The 18,084-nt window shown below is 42.2% G+C and overlaps 2 protein-coding genes across 5 annotated transcripts in view; one reads left to right on the forward strand and one right to left on the reverse strand.

Annotated features, from left to right (window-relative positions):
* SMC1B (structural maintenance of chromosomes 1B) overlaps positions 1-1,266 on the reverse strand; it is a gene marked incomplete at its 5' end in the record, with an annotated part of 40,084 nt that extends 38,818 nt beyond the window's left edge. Inside the window, one exon of one of the 2 annotated variants that reach the window (XM_082223050.1) lies at positions 1,120-1,266. Of the gene's footprint in view, positions 1-1,026 lie in introns of both variants that reach the window. The other variant, XM_082223049.1, reaches the window with a different exon arrangement.
* Positions 1,267-2,130: 864 nt separating this feature from the next.
* RIBC2 (RIB43A domain with coiled-coils 2) lies at positions 2,131-14,583 on the forward strand. Of its 3 annotated transcripts, XM_082223228.1 has the most exons (9): positions 2,174-2,307; positions 2,600-2,747; positions 4,348-4,429; positions 6,873-7,217; positions 7,775-7,893; positions 9,613-9,840; positions 12,332-12,498; positions 13,205-13,325; positions 13,943-14,583. In XM_082223228.1, the coding sequence occupies exons 1-8, from the start codon at positions 2,189-2,191 to the stop codon at positions 13,284-13,286; spliced, it is 1,290 nt and encodes a 429-aa protein (XP_082079354.1). In that variant the 5' UTR covers positions 2,174-2,188; the 3' UTR covers positions 13,287-13,325; positions 13,943-14,583. The 3 variants fall into 3 exon arrangements, with proteins under 3 accessions (XP_082079355.1, XP_082079354.1, XP_082079353.1); XM_082223227.1 differs by lacking the exon at positions 13,943-14,583 and having other exon boundaries at positions 13,205-13,380; XM_082223229.1 differs by lacking the exons at positions 4,348-4,429; positions 13,943-14,583 and having other exon boundaries at positions 2,131-2,307; positions 13,205-13,380.
* Positions 14,584-18,084: the final 3,501 nt, after the last annotated feature.

The following is an 18,084-nucleotide window of genomic DNA, read 5'->3' on the forward strand; positions in this document are numbered from 1 at the left end:
TACTAAACTGGCGCTCAACACAGCCCTCCACAAATTCCACTGCCATTAGCTGCCATTGATAGGTACAGTATGTATCCTCCATGAATTTGTCTAATTCCCGCTTTAACACGTTTCTTGCAGCACCATCCTAACCACGCCTACCCAGAAGTTAAATCCTTTGAACCCAGGTGAGCAGGGGGTGCAGCCTAAGTAATATTTTTAACAAGTCAGTGACAATACAGTACTCAGCACCCGATAGTTACATTGCCAACATAGTTAATAAAATAGGTGCCATATAACATTACTATATAGAAGTAAAATTAAGTAAAACTGTAGAGTTGGACGGGACCTCGAGGGTCATTTAGTCCAACCACTGCAAGGCAGGAATCTCAAGACTGTGTGTGTGTAGATAGAAATAGAGATATGCACGCACAGTAGATATTTACAAAATAAAAAAATTCCTTCCTGTAGCACCTTAAAGACCAACTAAGTTAGTTCTTGGTATAAGCTTTCGTGTGCATGCACACTTCTTCAGATACACTGAAACAGAAGTTGCCAGACCCTTCTATATAGTGAGACCTATTACAGTCGTTTAGAGTCGTCAACAGGCTCATCTCAGCTATCTGCCTATCTCCCATTCCCACCACCCTTCTGAGTAATACCCCTCCCCACCTTCGCACTATATAGAAGGATCTGGCAGCTTCTGTTTCAGTGTATCTGAAGAAGTGTGCATGCACACGAAAGCTTATACCAAGAACTAACTTAGTTGGTCTTTAAGGTGCTACAGGAAGGAATTTTTTTATTTTGACTATGGCAGACCAACACGGCTACCCATCTGTAACTAGTATATATTTACAGTGATGCGTGTGTGCTTTTTAAATACAGGTGGATATACCGTAACCTGCTTTCCCCACACCCTCATGTTCATATTATATGTGTAATAATATAATACAAGCTGCAGGTGGCGCTAAACATATTCAAACGGGGAGTTCAAAAAGAAAATAAGTCTCCTTATTTTTATAAAGAAAAACCACGATAAAATCATACAAAGCAAACAAGCACAGAGCTGAGGGAGCCCCGAGGGTCTCCTCGCCCCAGGATTTCGAACGGGACAAGCGGGGAGAAGGAGAAGAAGACCACCTTCTCGCCCGAATGCCGCCTCACAGGTCCCTCTCTATCGTCTCTTCCTAGAGCGTCTCTTCTCACACCCGCCCGCTCTTCATAGGGGAACAAAATCTCGCGAGAGTCCCAAGAGAGGGGCGGGGCAGTTCGACGGGCTTCGCCGAAATCGGCACGGAAGCCCCGCCCCGAGTTTAACGGCTCCCGTTTTCTGAGGGCTGCGCGCGCAGACGCCGGGGGCGGTGTTTCCGCTTCCGAGTAGCGCGGGCGCTGAGGTTGCGCCGCCCGAGGGACGTCCCGAGAGCCGCGAAGGTGCGGCCGGTGCTGGACTTCCTAGGGCGGCTGGCCAGACGCCCCTGGCGGGGGGGGGGATCCCGGAGGCGGCAGGACGAAGGAAGTTATTTAGCGTTTATTGATTGAATTGCTCCATGCAGTTCAATGGCGCAAATAACAAAGTACATAAATCAGTTACGCGCTACAATCTTCTCGTTATTACAAGCGGTAAATCAATATACACTATAAAGATGAATCAGTTATGCACCATAATACATGCACTGAATATATTAAATGAACCCTGGAATTCTACCCCTGACTGAAAATTAGGTTGTACTAGAAGAGTAACCTTTAATTTTACTTTAAAAATGCTTTGTCTGCTGTGGTATAAAGTACGGAGATGCAGGGTTTAAAAAACAAACACTTCATCTAATGCGTTGAAACAGTATTTCATTATGTTTATGTTCCCTTTGGCCGAAGCGAGTCCGGCCTCTGACCCCTCCGGGGGGGAGAAGGCGAGCCCCCCCCCGTGGGCAGGAGGAGCAGCGCGCCGCTTGCGTCCGAGACACACGTGTAACTGACCCTACACAGCCTTAAAAAGTCACGTAAGAAACTCGAAGCACGCTCGACTCAGACAGCGTCGCTCTAGCCTTCGCGCGTCTATGGTGAAATCCCCCCCCCGTGTTTTGGTCGGGGGGGGGGAATTCACCGGAAGTAGCAGTAAGGAAGAGGGCGGCGTGTTCTTCACAGAGTGAAGGCGCGAGAGGAAGCGCGATGGTGAGACGGGGTGGGCGGAGCCAAGAGGGAGGCGTGGCTTATGGGGCAAGGCGGTCCTTGGAGCGGAAGAGAACCTGGCTGGGGGGCGCGGCCTGTTTCCCTTGGCAACCGCGCGTTGTTGACATCCTCCTTCGCATCCCCGGGAGGAGAGAAGGCGAGGTGGGCGGGGGGGGGAGAGTTGCTTTGGATGTAACTCCAGCAGATCATCTCATATATATTTATATGCATATAGCTTTAATTTGATTAATGCTTTTTTAACGAGTGTTTCCCACCCCCTATGTTTTTAGCTTTTGCTAATATAGCTGTCAGGGGGAAAGAAGGAATATATATATATATATATATATACACACACACACACACACACACACACACACACATATATATATATCACACACACACACAATCACACGCACAAACATATAAGTGGAAATTGTTGCTTTGCCATTTGCAGGTTTTTAGACGCGCCTCCTTCTTCCCCCATGGCGCAGAAGCGGGACTACCGCCAAGACCTGGCCGAGGACGTTGCCCTCCAGAGGAGGCGCTACCGGGAGCTGCAGAGGCAAAGCCGGGTGTTCGACGCCAGAGTCAGGACCATGGGTGTAAGCGTGCGGGAGAGGGATGTGGAGTTTGTGGGGGAATAAATAATAGCAATAATAATAATAATTCTGGTCCTGTAGGCAGAGTGCCTCTAGCAATGGGCAGAGTGACTCCTGGGAAGGGGCAATGCTTCCTTTTAGGACATCTAGGCCAAAGTGTTGATTTAAGTATCCTGTCTGCAAATTTCTGAAATTGGAATGTCAAAATTGATTTTACTGAGAATGTTGCTTCTTGTAGCCTGATCAATACAGTCATGAAATAAATGGTACTGCAATGTCCCAATGAGCAGCATAAAACTTTTTCAGATGACTTGCAACTCTTCTTGCAAACTCCCTATTGCAAATGTTATGAATAATCCACAGAAATATTTGGAAAACGCTGTGGAAAATAATTTTAAAACATAGACATTCCTTGAATTATTAGGATATTTTCTTTCTGATATTGCATAACTCGCATCACCAACTACTACTAAGACTGCTATTTATCTCTCCCAATTTTATTTATATTTACCTTTATTTTCATTTGTAATCTTTTGTTAATTACTGCTCATTTATCATATCTACAAATGCAATGAAGACATTGAATTTACAAAAGCTTGGTCACTACCTGAGCAATGGTGATTAGACAAAAGTCCTCTCAATGAACTTCATGATTAAAGAAAATGCCATGCTTTATCACTAGCTGTAATTACTCTGATAACAGAGTAATACTGTAGTTCCCAAAGCAAGTATGTCAAGTCTTAGTGGCATGCTCTTAAAAATCTATGTAGAGTCATGTTTAGACATTTGAGGGCAATGCTTGGATAGACGCTTCTAAAGGCAAGTAAATAATGTGTTTAAGGACAGAAATCTCTTACTAATACAGTGGTACCTTGGGTTACATAAGCTTCAGGTTACATACGCTTCAGGTTACAGACTCCGCTAACCCAGAAATAGTACCTCAGGTTAAGTTAAGAACTTTGCTTCAGGATGAGAACAGAAATCGTGCTCCGGCAGCGCAGTGGCAGCAGGAGGCCCCATTAGCTAAAGTGGTGCTTCAGGTTAAGAACAGTTTCAGGTTAAGTACAGACCTCCGGAACGAATTAAGTACTTAACCCGAGGTACCACTGTATATTGTTTGTTTGTTATGTAGGGTGCTCACAGTGAACACAGTTGTACTCTCAGTATGAACCCAAGTCACTCAGTAGGGGATTTGAGCACAGGTCTCCCTTATCCCATTCCAGCGTTCTGTAACACACTGGTTCTCACTGGAAATGTACATGTTTTCCTTGTTTTCCAGAATGCGTGCTTAAAGTAAATACGTTGGATACATAATCAGATGAACACAAGTTTTTATTTTCAAGCTAGTGTCTTGAGTTTGCAAAATATATTAATACCCCTTTTACTCCTGTATAGAGAACTTATAATGACATCCTATACTAGGAAAGGATTAGTCTTGGAGCAGTTACATGGATAATCTGATCACTAGTTCATTTCTAAATGCTTTATCTTGAATAGCAGTTTCTGTATTGAAGTTAGCCCTGCATAGTTTTGGTAATACAGTAATTTCTTTATAATTTATACATTTGAACCAGTTTTGTGGTGGGCTTTTTTTTAACTACAGGTTGACACGGAAGCTTTGGATGCTCAAATCAAAGACAGAAAGATCCAAGAAGCAACTCAGAGGGCATATGATGACACCATTGGTATATTTGTTAATAGTTTTAAATCAGTAATTTATCAAACAACTACCAAAATTTGTTCTCTTACTATTTTCTTCTTAAATAACACCTTACATTTTCTATGACTCTTCTGCTGTGAAGATGGAAGTCATGAATTGCCAACGTTATATAAAATTAACAGCACAATCCTATACCCCTCCACCCAGGGCTAGCTGTGGGCAGGATTCGTGCATTGGAGGGGGTTGGACTAGATGACCCTTGGTGTCCCTTCCAACTCTACAATTCTATGGTTCTATGTCTACTTGGAAGCAAGTGCCATTAAGTGGGACTTAACCCCAGGTACATGGAAGAGGTACATATGTCTTTCTGTTGCAACTCCTACTGGCTGGAAACTAGGTGTGTTTTTACAGCCAGTAGGAGTTGCAACAGAAAGACATACGTTCACCACAAACTTAAACAAGTCTAATTGTTATTTCTTTCCCCAGGGAATTATGGGAACTGTGGTTGTGTGAGTTCTTATTGAGAATACTCACCAAACTCCCATTCCATGATTCTTTGGGAAGGCATCAAAATTACACTGGCGTAAATCCATTATAAATTTGTAGTAGAGATATACCCAATGTAGCACCAATGCAAATTAGATCCTGCTTGCTGTTGCATGCCACCGCAATATCCGAGTGGTGCAAGATTACAGGGGCGGTGTTTCCTTTGGACTAAGGTACAGCAGAGGCTGAGGTGCCTTTACGATATATGGTTTATTTACACATATATACAACCTGAGCCTACATCACTCTAACTCTCTGGTTTCCGAGCCTGTTGCTTCCCACTTCTAGATTCTAGCTCAGATCACTTCCATCTGGCCTTTAGTCTTTCTAACTAACAGCCAGTTGAGGGATGGTGGCCCACCCATTTGTTATCTGGCACAGATCCACTTGGTTTGTTCACTTAATGGCCCAGGCCTAGACTATCACTTCACCAGGAATTTGAATCATTGCTTATCATAGAAAAATAGAATTGTAAAGTTGGAAGTTACCCATCTAGTCCAACCCCCTGCAATGCAGAAATCTCAACTAAAGTATCTGTGACAGATGGCCATCCAACCTCTGCTTCAACCAACCTTCTGATGTGTAGTCGCAATCTCCTTTCTTGTAACTTGAAGCCATTGGTTTGAGTCCTACCGTCTGGAGCAGGAGAAAACAAGTTGCTCTCTCTTCCACGTGAAAGCCCTTGAGATATTTGAGGATGGCTATCATATCTCCCCTCAGTCTCCTCTTTTCCAGGCTAAACATACATTCAACTATTCTTCATAAGGCTTGATCAACTTGGTCACCCTCCTCTGCACACGTTCCAGCTTGTCAACATCCTTCTTAAATTGTGGTGCCCAGAACGGGACACAATCTTCCAGGTGGGGGCTGACCAAGGCAGAATAGAGCTGCACTATGACTTTCCATGATCTGGACACTATACTTCTGTTATAGTGCCTATAAAGTGTTATATTTTAACATTTGCTGGATCCAGGGATTAGAAGATTTCCCCAACTCAAAATACTACAAATATGTGTAATAGAATTCTAGTGACCGTTAGAAAAAGGAAAGAAGAGGAGCTTCAGAAGGGAAACTTAGCCTTTCTCCTGCCTGCTGTTTCCCCAGTCCTAGCTGGCCCCACCCCTCTTGTGGACCAGGTATTTACATATCCATGTGTGCATTTTGAACCTCACAGGTTGAAAATCAGCCAAGGCGGTAAGGCATTTTGGAGTAGAAAGATGGCAAATTACCTGATAACTCCACTTACCTGAGTAGACATGATTAGAATCGCATCCTTACTCTTTTCATGCTCCCACTTTTCTCTGTTGCTCAAATATTTGCATATTTCTACACCAAAACAAGTTAGTTCAATAAAAAGAATGGTTCTTTGGCATTTTTTTTAAAATAAGGAGTGATCCAGTTGACCACATGGGGAACTCAAAAGTACTGAGGATTCTGAGGCTTCTTTTCCTACTGCTGCAGTGCATGCAGTGCCACTGAAAAAGAAGCCTTCCACAACCGGGGGTGGCGTCTGCTTCAGAGCAGCAGCCTGTGGTACAGAAGTGTGAAGAATGGTAGCTGGAAGCCTTGCTGCATGCATACAACGGGCACCCTGGCTCCTTTGGGAGGAGGGTAAGATATACATTTAATAAAGAAAAAGTCTGGAGACAGCTCAAAGACATATGGTGCCAAAAGGCACCTCTCACTTATCTGCACGGTGGTAAAAATGTTAGAGCATTTGCAGTCTGAAATTGACTGTCTGGAGCAGGCTGCCTCACCCTCCTAACAGCTGGCATAACCCTACATGGAACCATCAGAAATGTGCACATACAAGTCTTTGGATGCTGGTCAACAAGTTTGTAATTCCTTTATTGATAAATAGTTAAAAAGAGTATATGTTTCATCTGGTTGTGAATGAGACTTTTTTCCTTTTTTTAATCCAGCTGCTGAAATGAAACAAAATGACAAAATCCTCTGCATCTTAGATGAACGACAGAAAAGAGACTCTCAAATTCTAAACAAAGCTGTCAATGAATTTCGCCAAACTTATCAGCAGCCAGAAACACGGCGTGAATTTGATTTGTCTGACCCACAAGCCCTAAAGAAAGATACTCCAGCTCGTCTCGCAGACAGTGACCCTCGATGTACCATATCTGGCTTGCAGAAGTTTATGGGAGAAGATTTGAACAGTGAGAATAGGTGGAAATTCCAGAAGGAGCAAACAAGGGAATGGCTTTTGCAACAACAAAAAGATTTGGAGAACGCACTGGCAGATAAAAAATATGCTGGTAATAAATTAACCTAGATTTTTGAATTTGTTTTGAAAGTTATATCTCAGGTAGCTGGCCAAACAGTCGTCAAGTTGTTCAGCTGCATGCCAGACAAAAGCATTCCTACATATTTTTGTTTAGAACACTTCTCCCTGACATACTAGTTTTGTTGCCTTTTTGTGGGTTTTTTTTTTGGCTTGGAATACATTTCAGTTTTGTCAGCCCTAATCCACAGTCTGGAGCAGTGGAGCAGTTCAGTACCTATTTACTGGGAATAAGTCCCATTGAAATGAGTGGGATTTACCTAAGAGTAGACATTCATTGGATTGCAGAATCATATGCATGTGATGTGTATTAATTGGAGGGAGAAAGCTGGATCTAGGGCTTAGAGAAGTTACTGGTTTGTCAGGAGAGCAGGGCAAATGAATTGGGTTGTGTAAGGTGAACGTGGAAACTTGAGTCCAAGGAACAGGCAGAAGCAACAGAATGAGACAATAGGTCGTCGTCCCCCCCCCCCCGCCCAGTTCTACTGATTTACATGTGTACACGTGTCCAATTCTGTTTCACTAATTTAGATGCTCTCCATGACCAACACAGAATGGAACTTGATCAAAAGGCTGTGAACCTTCAAAGAATAGATGAAGAAACAAGACGAGCCATTTGCATCACTACTACAGAATTTAATAAAGCTCTGGTAAATCAGTATTAAAAGGGAAAAGAAGATGAACTATTATTTTCCAAGTTCAGTGTAATATAGTGTAACAAATAAGACACTGAAAAAACACTTCAGAATATTTAGACATCCTCTAGAGACATCCTTTATTTTATTTATGAATCTGTTCCCATAAAACATCTCAAAGCAATTTAACGATAAAACATACATAAAAACAGTATCATAGAATTGTATAGTTGGAAGGGACCCAAAGGTAATCTTCCAGCCCCTTGCAATGCAGGAATCTCAACTAAAGCATCCCAAGGCAAATGGCCATCCAACATTTTAGATGGAATAGGCTATTCTTATGGAATGTTTTCAGGGCCCTTTCAGAACCAAACAATCCCCATTCAGTTTCTGCAAAAAGACTTCCTTCAAATGTACAAATCACTGTCTTTTCCTCCCTCCCCCCATCCTTGGAAGTGGTCAACCTTTTGTTCCTGGAATAAAACTCAGGACTTCTAAGGGGTAGGGGGACAAGTCCTCCGCAGGCCTGTGGGAAAACTCCCATTCCAAGTGAATCCTGCATGACTTAAGAATTGGCTCATATTTTATGATGAATGATTCCAGTAAGAGAAAGAACCAACAACAGTGATATCTGACTTTTGGTTTGCTTGACCTTTTGATGTTTAAATCATTGGTTTATTCTGGCTCAGCTTAGGAAGTTCCCTCCAAAATAAAGTGGGGTTTAATGAATTAAGAGCAGATTTTAATTTTTTTTAGCTTTAGTCTCTTAAACTTTTAGTTGACCCTTCTGCATCTTATTTATTTATTTATTTCATCTGGTTCTTTCCTATCTTGTTTTTAAGCTGTGGGTGAGTTTTGATTCTTCTCTTTCTGTTTTTCCACTTGTTAGACTATTGCTAACTCTTGTCAGTTAGTGAATCTTGTCTGTTTTGGCCCATTCTAATCTTTGAGAGTTTTACCTTGTCACTTCTCTTCCTTTATTTCGACTTAATGATTTTCCGCTTTCCCATCTTGTTCTTCTTTCTTCTGTTGTTTTACTTCTTTATAGTATTTGCATACCACCTTTCACAACTTTAGGGACACGGGTGGCGCTGTGGGTTAAACTACAGAGCCTAGGACTTGCCGATCAGAAGATCGGCCGTTCGAATCCCCGCGACGGGGTGAGCTCTGGTGGGAAAGTAAACAGTGTTTCCGTGCGCTGCTCTGGTTCGCCAGAAGCGTCTTAGTCATGGTGGCCACATGCTGTACGCCGGCTCCCTCAGCCAATAAAGCGAGATGAGCGCCACAACCCCAGAGTCAGTCACGACTGGACCTAATGGTCAGGGGTCCCTTTACCTTTACTTTCACAACTTTAGAAAGCAGTTGACAGTGCACTTCGGAAATACAATAACTAAAATCAATAAAACAGCAAGATTAATTTTTTTCAGTTGAGTAAAAACAGTCAGCAGCAGGATGCTTACCTCTGATTCTCATCCTCTTGTGTTTCTCTGTTCTATGTTGGCTCCCTTTTCCTCAGTTCATTTAGTCTAATTCAGGTCTTCCTTATTTATCTTTCTATCTTGATTCTCCTGTGAGCTGAAGAGAAGGGATTGTAGTAAAGTGTATTAGATAACATAACAATATCATGCTGTACTCATTAAGAACTGTGCATGGTTTAACAAGGTAAGTCTTTTGGAATAATTAATAGGGTTTGCTGTTTTTCTGAGTTTTTCCTACAACAATGTCTTTTTTAAGGCTGCTGACATTGCATCAAGAAGACAACTTGAAAAGCAGCAAGAAGACGAAGATAACATAGCTGAGATTTCAAATCTGCTTAGAGGAGACCTGCTCTCTGAAAACCCACAGCAAGCGGCCAGTTCCTTTGGTAACGGTCGAGTGATTCCTAACCGATGGAAAGGAATGAACCAAGATCAGCTGAAAGAAATACGTGACATTCAGCTGCAACAAGTTCTGGAGAAGCTGGTATTCACTTTCATTATTGCCGCTGTGCCACAGTAGAAACTTATGAATCCTCTTTTGAAATAGGATGTTTAAAAAACACAAATACTTAATTGCTTTTCACCAGTTTTCCAGAATTCATTGTAAGAACTAATTCACACTTAACGTAATTGCCACCCTGACCACACAATTATTTTGGGATTGCACAGGGACACTTATTTTTTAAAAATAGTGTAGCATATCAAGAAAAATATAATTCCAGAACTTAGATCATCATTACTATTCCTTCATAAAATCTACTAACACTACTCTGTAATGATTAAAACTACAAAACAATTACATAATCTATCCACATCAACCCAATGACCAGGGGCGTCTTACCCATAGAGGCTAGTGGTGCAGGGCACCAGGAAAGAGGCAGAGGCTGGACGCGGCGCCTCCCAGCATCAGCTTGCCCCACTCTGCCATGCCGCGCCGAAGCAGCGCTGCGCCCAGAGCCTCTGTCTGCTGTGGCCACCGCAGCACGAAGTGTCCAGCTGAGTTGGGAGGCGTCGCGTCCAGCCTCTGCCTCTTCCCCACCAGAGGAGCCGCCCCCCTGGCGCTGCCTGCCTCCTCCAGCCCCGCTGGCAGCACCGTCCTCTCTAAAAAAACTCTGGGAAACGGGAGGGAGCTTTGCACCGCGGCACCGGATATGCTTAAGACGGCCCTGCCAATGACTTCATTATTTTCTTAACAACCTTAAAAATGAAATTATGCTTCATCCGCTCAGCCCAATTCAGGCTGCAGTCTTGTAGCTGGTCAGAGTCTGGCTGAGAGGCCTTTGGAATGTATGTAATTTGTCCGCAGAGTGGTTCATATATCCCTGTGCAAGCCCCTGATACACACGTGTCTGTGTGTGTGTGTGTGTGTCTTTGCATGTGAAGACTGGGTGTGCCACAGACAACCTTGGAGTTGAATCCCCTTGTTCCTCTGACATGTTCCCCCAAAGCACCAAGAACTCTGTAAGCCCTGAAACTCGAGATGCTTGATGTCAATGGGTGGGAACCTTGAAATTGTACATGTTGGTACAAGGAGGAGAAGGGAAAAGGCTGCCCACACTTCTCATCTCAGCTGCATTGATCTAGCAAGGCACAGAAAGCAGATTCCCTGTGCCTCCATAGGTTTGGTGTACCTATTAGAGTGCATTCTCTTCTTAGCCTCGGTCACCAAAGATGAACACCACCAGTAGGCGAGGCCCAAACTGTGCCCAGATGGACAGAAAGCTAATGCATTTAATTTGACCAACTCTTAATTTCCTATTTCATAATTGTGTCTTTCCGCCCTATATTGTGCTATTAAAATATGTACAGCTATTTATAAATAACAGTTCTCTTTCCTGTTACTGTACTGATCCTACCTCTTCCAAATATCCTAAGATAATTACAGGAACTAATAGAGTTGTCTTTTTAACATTTGTCCTTAACTGTAACTAAAACTCCTATTTCATTGCACATTCCCACCAAGCATGCAGTATGTCTACTCCTTGATAATTACAGAAGAAATAATTAAGTATATTAGGGTTCATATGTTTATGTGGAGACATATGCTACTTGGCAAATATTTTATGTAAAGCTGGTAATGTCAGCTGCATGGATTTCTCTAAATGTATTTCCACATTCTGGGCTCTGTATAATTGTGCCTTTATGCCAGAGGCAGGCAACTTGCAACTCTCAGTATAACTATATGTAGATTTCAGTCATGGAAACTCACCAGCAGTGGCCCTGATCTACATCAGATCCAGCATAATTAAGACTGTGGGAGGACCAGCACATTATTAGGTGGGTGGGTAGACTTCCTGCCTACAATGAGGACAGAAGAAGCAGTTTGATCAGAGTTCTGAGCTGTGGGCTTGAAATCCACTGTGCCACTGTCTTAGTTATCCCAACCCCGGCATGTGGTCTGTTTAAACAGAAGGCATGCACAGCACTATTTGCACACGTACATATATGCACACATGCATACATACATACATACATACACCATTTTGATTGTATGAGGATTGCCCTAGTTAGGATTGGGGTGTTTGTGAATTGTTGCTGTGTGAATTGTTGCTGGCTATGAAGAAATAGCTATTGTTGCTGGAAGAAATAGGGACACGGGTGGCGCTGTGGGTTAAACCACAGAGTCTAGGACTTGCCAATCATAAGGTCGGCGGTTCAAATCCCCGTGACAGGGTGAGCTCCCATTGCTCAGTCCCTGCTCCTGCCCACCTAGCAGTTCGAAAGCACGTCAAAGTGCAAGTAGATAAATAGGTACTGCTCTGGCGGGAAGGTAAACAGCGTTTCCGTGTGCTGCTCTGGTTCGCCAGAAGCGGCTTAGACATGCTGGCCACATGACACGGAAGCTGTACACCAGCTCCCTCGGCCAATAAAGCAAGATGAGCACCGCAACCCCAGAGTCGCCATGACTGGACCTAATGGTCAGGGGTCCCTTTACCTTTTATGAAGAAATAACAAGCATTTCCTTTTTGACATAGAGGTTGGAAGAAGAAGAACGTCAAAGAAATGCAGAGTGGGACAGAAAGCGCATTCAGGAAGCTAGGGCAGAAGTGCTTTTCGAACGGCATCAGCAGCGTCAGAATCGAGAGCTTCGGAGAACATTAGATAATCTTAATGCACAGCTCTCCCAGGAACAGAAGACAAGGTAAGAAGTGTCTATACCACGTACCTCATGTGCCTAGTCTGGTAAGCTATCATCTATACATATGACCATCTTCAGTCTCACCAGAAAATAGCAGGCATTGGTCAGGCCTGGTATAAAGGCTAGGAGCCTGTTTTTTGGTTTTAGCTGATCAATAGAGTAGTGTCTTCCGCTCGTTGTTCTTTAGGCTCAGGTTTCTAGTTTTTCCAGTTTAAAACCCTGATCTGGAGACACCCCCTTCTGGGGAAACGTCTGCCTGTAGACGGTCCTAGGTTCAGTCCCAAACATCTTCAGGTAGGGTTGGGTATGTCTCCTGGAGAGGGACTGCCAGTCGTTTTAGACACCACTGAGGTTGATGGACCCATGATCTGACTCTGTGCAAGGCATCTTCAAGAGCTTGGCAAAGTTATTCTGTTTTGATCAAACTGGTTGCATTTGGTCCAAAATGCTCATCCTCCTGAAATTCCACAGAGAACTTGCTATTTTCTACATTCAGTGATCTGTCATAATCTTTAAAAATAAGCATGCTAAGTTTTTACAAAATGTCAGACTTAATAACAATTACCTGTTATCGTTCTGTGATACTATTGATGCTTTTGGTGACTACTTTACTTTGCATAGCAGTTATCTGAAGCGTAAGCAGAACACATGAAGAATGAACTTTACATTTTTATGAGAACTTTTATTAATTGAATATATTTATTTCCAGGCAAGCATATATTGATGAAGAGGTGTATTCAAATTTTCCTTCTGGCCAGTATTACACACAATTTAACACCACTAGCCGGTGATGTTTGGATCAATATTATCAAGTTGGATATATCCAAAAGGTTTGCAGAAGTATTTGTTTCAACTTCAAAACTGTAATAAAGAAAACAACATTAATATGTTTTTTACCTGACATATGGATATTATGAAACTAAGCCTTTATAATGTGCAAGAGGATGGTGGATTCCAAAAGAAAATATTAATGCAGAAATAAAAAATGTACAGTGAAGACAATATAATAGAACATTTGCAGTTCTTAGTAAAAGTTGTTGATACTGCTATAATGCTTCTAGAAGAATTTATAGGAGAATTTTGTAGCCCCACCATTCATCGAATGATTCCAGTGTCAGTTTCAGTAGAATAATATAATGCTGCCCAATTCATAAAAGCAAATACAAATTGAGCAAAATTTTGGGAAACAGTAAATTAAATGAATTGCTTAACAATTGTTCAGTGCACAAACACATCCATATAAGAATGTTTCTAGATAACAGACTGTTTTTACAATGAAACTACTGTACTGACAGAAATATATGTTGCAGGAGACGGATAGTATGGAAAACAGCATTCCTATGTTGCATTCTGCACTGTATCATATGGTATCACTTACCCCATATAATAACACCATCTCCTGTGCATTTCTCCACCTCCATTCCAAATCATTGGTTGCCACTGGCAGGAGTGGATAAGCAATATTATATGTTATGGAGGAAAACTTGAACAAAGGCATTCCCATCTCATTTGTGACATCCAACCCTGTGCATAAAGATTCATTGAATGACCAGAAAACTCCACTAGAAGGACACACATAGTTGGTGCAACGGATTTCTCCTCTCCCTACTGCCCCCATCCCCAATAACCCAAAAATCTGCTTTAGAGATTTGGTGATCTTCTGGAGCAGATGTGGACAGAGGGGTCCATCAGGGCTGGAAAGGAAGAGGAAGAAGAAGAAAAGGAAGAAGAAGAAGAAGTCAGCCCACTTGACATTGGATGTTATACAGAATATTCATCTCAACTAGGAAAAGTTTGTCCAAAATTTGTCTTCATGATCTCTTTTCAGACTTTCATATGGAATTTTCTCCCAGGAGAAAACATCCATAAGATTTCTAGAAAGTTATCAAACTCTTTCATGCTCAGAGTAGATCCACTGATATCAATGGATCTACTCTGAGTTTGACTTAGATACTATTTTATATATGTCTTGGGGAAGTACTGTGCCTCTTGATTAGTTGGGTTGAATGTCTTTTTGTGTCTTCTTGAACCATTTTTACTTTTGAGTCATTTTGTAGAATTTAAAAATAAATGAATGAATTCTGAGAAGCACGGAAAATTGTGATTTTAACCATCAGTGGGAGAACTTTGGCAGTTACTCAGAAATCCCAATTCAGTCTTCATTAGTCTTGCATTTTTAATACATGTCTCTGTCCCATAAATTTGGGAAGAATTTACCTATGGCCACACATCCAAAAGACCTCCTTGCATGTCAGAGTTATTTATTTTATTTTTTTCTATCAACAGTTCCTCTACTAAATCCAAAAATTGCTTGATAAGCTTACCCTCGGCTTGAATACCATTTGGGGGGAATGAGAGAGGCTAGCTGGTAAAGAGCGTCTCCCTCATCTGCACCAGCAGAGCAGTAAGTGGACATGCCTGGTCTACAAAGACAGAGGAACGGAGGGGCATTTTTCTTGGAGTGTCCTGCACCACTTCAGACGGCAGGTGGAGTGGGAATCACAGTTCTGAATGCTACTCCTCTACACAAAAAACAACCAAAGAACCCAAACATCTCCCTGAAACCAGGAAACTGACATGGCAGAGGGTGGCTTGCTTAGAACTTGTCTCTTGAGATGTGAAAAGCTTTGTTTGCAGGGAGCTTTTTATGTGGGGAAACGTTCAAAAATGACATTTCCTACCTTTAGTATGCAATAGTATTGTCATCTTCATTACCCCATTTTGCTCCATGTATACACCAAGTCACAGTCTCTCAAAGCTATATGATGATGTTGCACAAGATTCAGAGATACATTTCAATGCTGTGGGAAGGAAGTCAGCAAATATGACTCATTAAATTTTGGCTTGCATTTGTATTTTGCGGGTCTTCAGTCAGTGTTCTTGCTGCCAAAGAGAAGGTTGGATGCATAGATAAGAACAAACAGGCAAACAAAGATAGCAAAAAGGAGCAGGTATGTTATCAACAGAATGTATAAGCAATTTACAATGACAATGTCCCGTGGCGGCATCATACATTTTGTAGGGTACGATACTTAGATAATGTTACTGGTGTCTTCACTCTACAAAACAAAAACAAAAACAAATAATGCATTTATTAATCTGTTGTGGAAAAGGAACAAAGAGAAGTTTGAGTTAGGAGGACAAAAATAGAAAGTTGAGTTTTGGAGTCTAAGCTAGCAGCAATTTTGTGGGGGTGTCCACCTCTCTCTGGGGATCAAATAGGAGGTAGTAGAGCTTTCTGTAGGGAGTTTTTGAACTGAGTGCCTCTATCACAACTCAACTTGTGTATTTGTAAATAAATTCAGATTACAAAATACCATAAGTGATTTTCTCAACAAACTCAAGCACAGGCAAGTGTGGCAATCCTGAACTCTCACTCACAACAGAAGTCAGAGCAAATGTACAACAACCTCACATCACAAAAGTTTTTCATTTAAATATATGGTATTAAGCCTACCAAATTCATTTATTCAAAAGCAAAAACATTTTCCGTCCTTTTCCTCCTTCCCTAACAAATGATAGTTTTCCTGTTATACATAGAATCAGAATGGCAGAGCAGGATGGGACCACGAGGGTCATCTAGTCCAACCCCCTGCACTGCAGGAATCTTGCCCAATGTGGGGCTCGAACCCACAACCCTGAGATTAAGAGTTTCATGCTCTACTTTTTAGTAAATAGTTGGTATTTCTTCATGTATGTTAGTAGGTTTCCTTTCAATTAAAAAAACTGGTTCCAGAATTAAAACGTACACTTATTCTATAATTTGTGGCACAATTGTATGCATATTTGGCTTCTTTCAGAAGCTAGAACACCTATTTGAGCATATTTTCACAGGAGTAATAGAAAATACTCTCCTGAACTACAAGTGGTAAATTAAAATGTGGAATCACTTGAAATATAGAACTTCTGAATCTGCCTTATACTGGGTGGTGCCATTTGGCTGCAGTTCTCCCAAGGTCTTTCCTAGCTCTGCTACCCAAAATAATCCTTTGAACTGGAGATGCTTGGAATCAAACCTGACATATTTTGCATGTGAGGTATGTGTTATAGTACTGAGCCCAACTGGCCATTTAAAAAAAAAAATTGAATTTTTTATAAGTGCCTCAGCATTGTGACTTACCTTATGCTGTTCACTGGAAAAATTCCGTAATCACCTATGATTTTATTTCAGATCTGAAGCCAGTAGCTGGTAGATACTACCATCTCTTTTTCTTCTGTAACTAAACAGATGAAGCTGGAATCAGTGACAGATGTATAAGCCTCACTATTTCACATCCCCTTCATGCTTAGGAGCCACATTTACCAAGAGAAAATAAGATTAGTGACTCAGTTCAGAATCCTCCTTTTGTATTAACACTTTGAAAAGGAGGCAAGATGAACTACTTGCCGTTAATTTTTACAGAATTAACACTTTGAAAAGGAGGCAAGATGAACTACTTGCCGTTAATTTTTACAGAAGTCCATTATTCTTTCATTCATTGATGTCTCCTCCATGCATTGATAGGGAGATACAGTTGTTTCGAACAGGGGCGTGAAACCTGCGCCTCTCCAGATTGTCACTAGGCTACAACTCCCATCATCTCTGACCATTGGGCTGGCTGGGACTTCTGGGAGGTGGACATACAACAATAATAACAACAGGAGAGCCACAGGTTGTCTACCCCAATTTTTGAAGCACTGAAAAATGTCAGAAGCTGAAATCCATGCTTTCCTAATGGAGTGGCACACATTGTTGGCATCTGTCAGTCTTGAGAGACAGTGGGGTGTGCCTCTGGGGGTGAAGTCAAGCTGTTGTGTTAGCAGCACTGCAGTGCCCTCCCTGGGGCGCAAGTCTGGGCAGTGTGGAAGGAGGTCCTGGGTTGCCCAGACGACAAGACCTCATGGCCTCACTGAAGTGGTCCAAAGGAAAGCAGAGCAAGGCGTTTGGCACCAGCTGGGCTGCAGGAGTTGCCGGAAGGAGGCGTACAAGGCGCCATCCAACCATCTTGAGGACTCAACTCCAGATTTGTGTAGAGTTTAATCCTTAGCCTTTTCTTCTCCTGAAGATATTCCTCAAGGCAGCAGAGATGATAGTTTTCCTTCTAGATGGGCTACCTTCCCTATGCTATCAATAGGAGTATAGCATCTAGATCAAGGGAAGTAATAGTGCCACTGTATTCTGCTCTGGTCAGACCTCACCTGGAGTACTGTGTCCAGTTCTGGGCACCACAATTCAAGAAGGACACTGACAAACTGGAACGTGTCCAGAGGAGGGCAACCAAAATGGTCAAAGGCCTGGAAACGATGCCTTATGAGGAACGGCTAAGGGAGCTGGGCATGTTTAGCCTGGAGAAGAGGAGGTTAAGGGGTGATATGATAGCCATGTTCAAATATATAAAAGGATGTCACATAGAGGAGGGAGAAAGGTTGTTTTCTGCTGCTCCAGAGAAGCGGACACGGAGCAATGGATCCAAACTACAAGAAAGAAGATTCCACCTAAACATTAGGAAGAACTTCCTGACAGTAAGAGCTGTTTGACAGTGGAATTTGCTGCCAAGGAGTGTGGTGGAGTCTCCTACTTTGGAGGTCTTTAAACAGAGGCTTGACAAC

The sequence above is a fragment of the Podarcis vaucheri genome (assembly GCF_965113315.1).
Source record: "Podarcis vaucheri genome assembly, chromosome: 5".
Classification (NCBI taxonomy): domain Eukaryota; kingdom Metazoa; phylum Chordata; class Lepidosauria; order Squamata; family Lacertidae; genus Podarcis; species Podarcis vaucheri.

What these genes read in the sequence shown, in the direction of transcription:
- RIBC2 (XM_082223228.1), top strand. Translation starts at nt 2,189, where the DNA reads ATGGGGCAAGGCGGTCCTTGGAGCGGAAGAGAACCTGGCTGGGGGGCG. An exon ending in GGCAGATAAAAAATATGCTG is followed by an intron (nt 7,218 to 7,774) that starts GTAATAAATTAA and finishes TCACTAATTTAG; the next exon opens with ATGCTCTCCATGACCAACAC. An exon ending in TCCCAGGAACAGAAGACAAG is followed by an intron (nt 12,499 to 13,204) that starts GTAAGAAGTGTC and finishes ATTTATTTCCAG; the next exon opens with GCAAGCATATATTGATGAAG.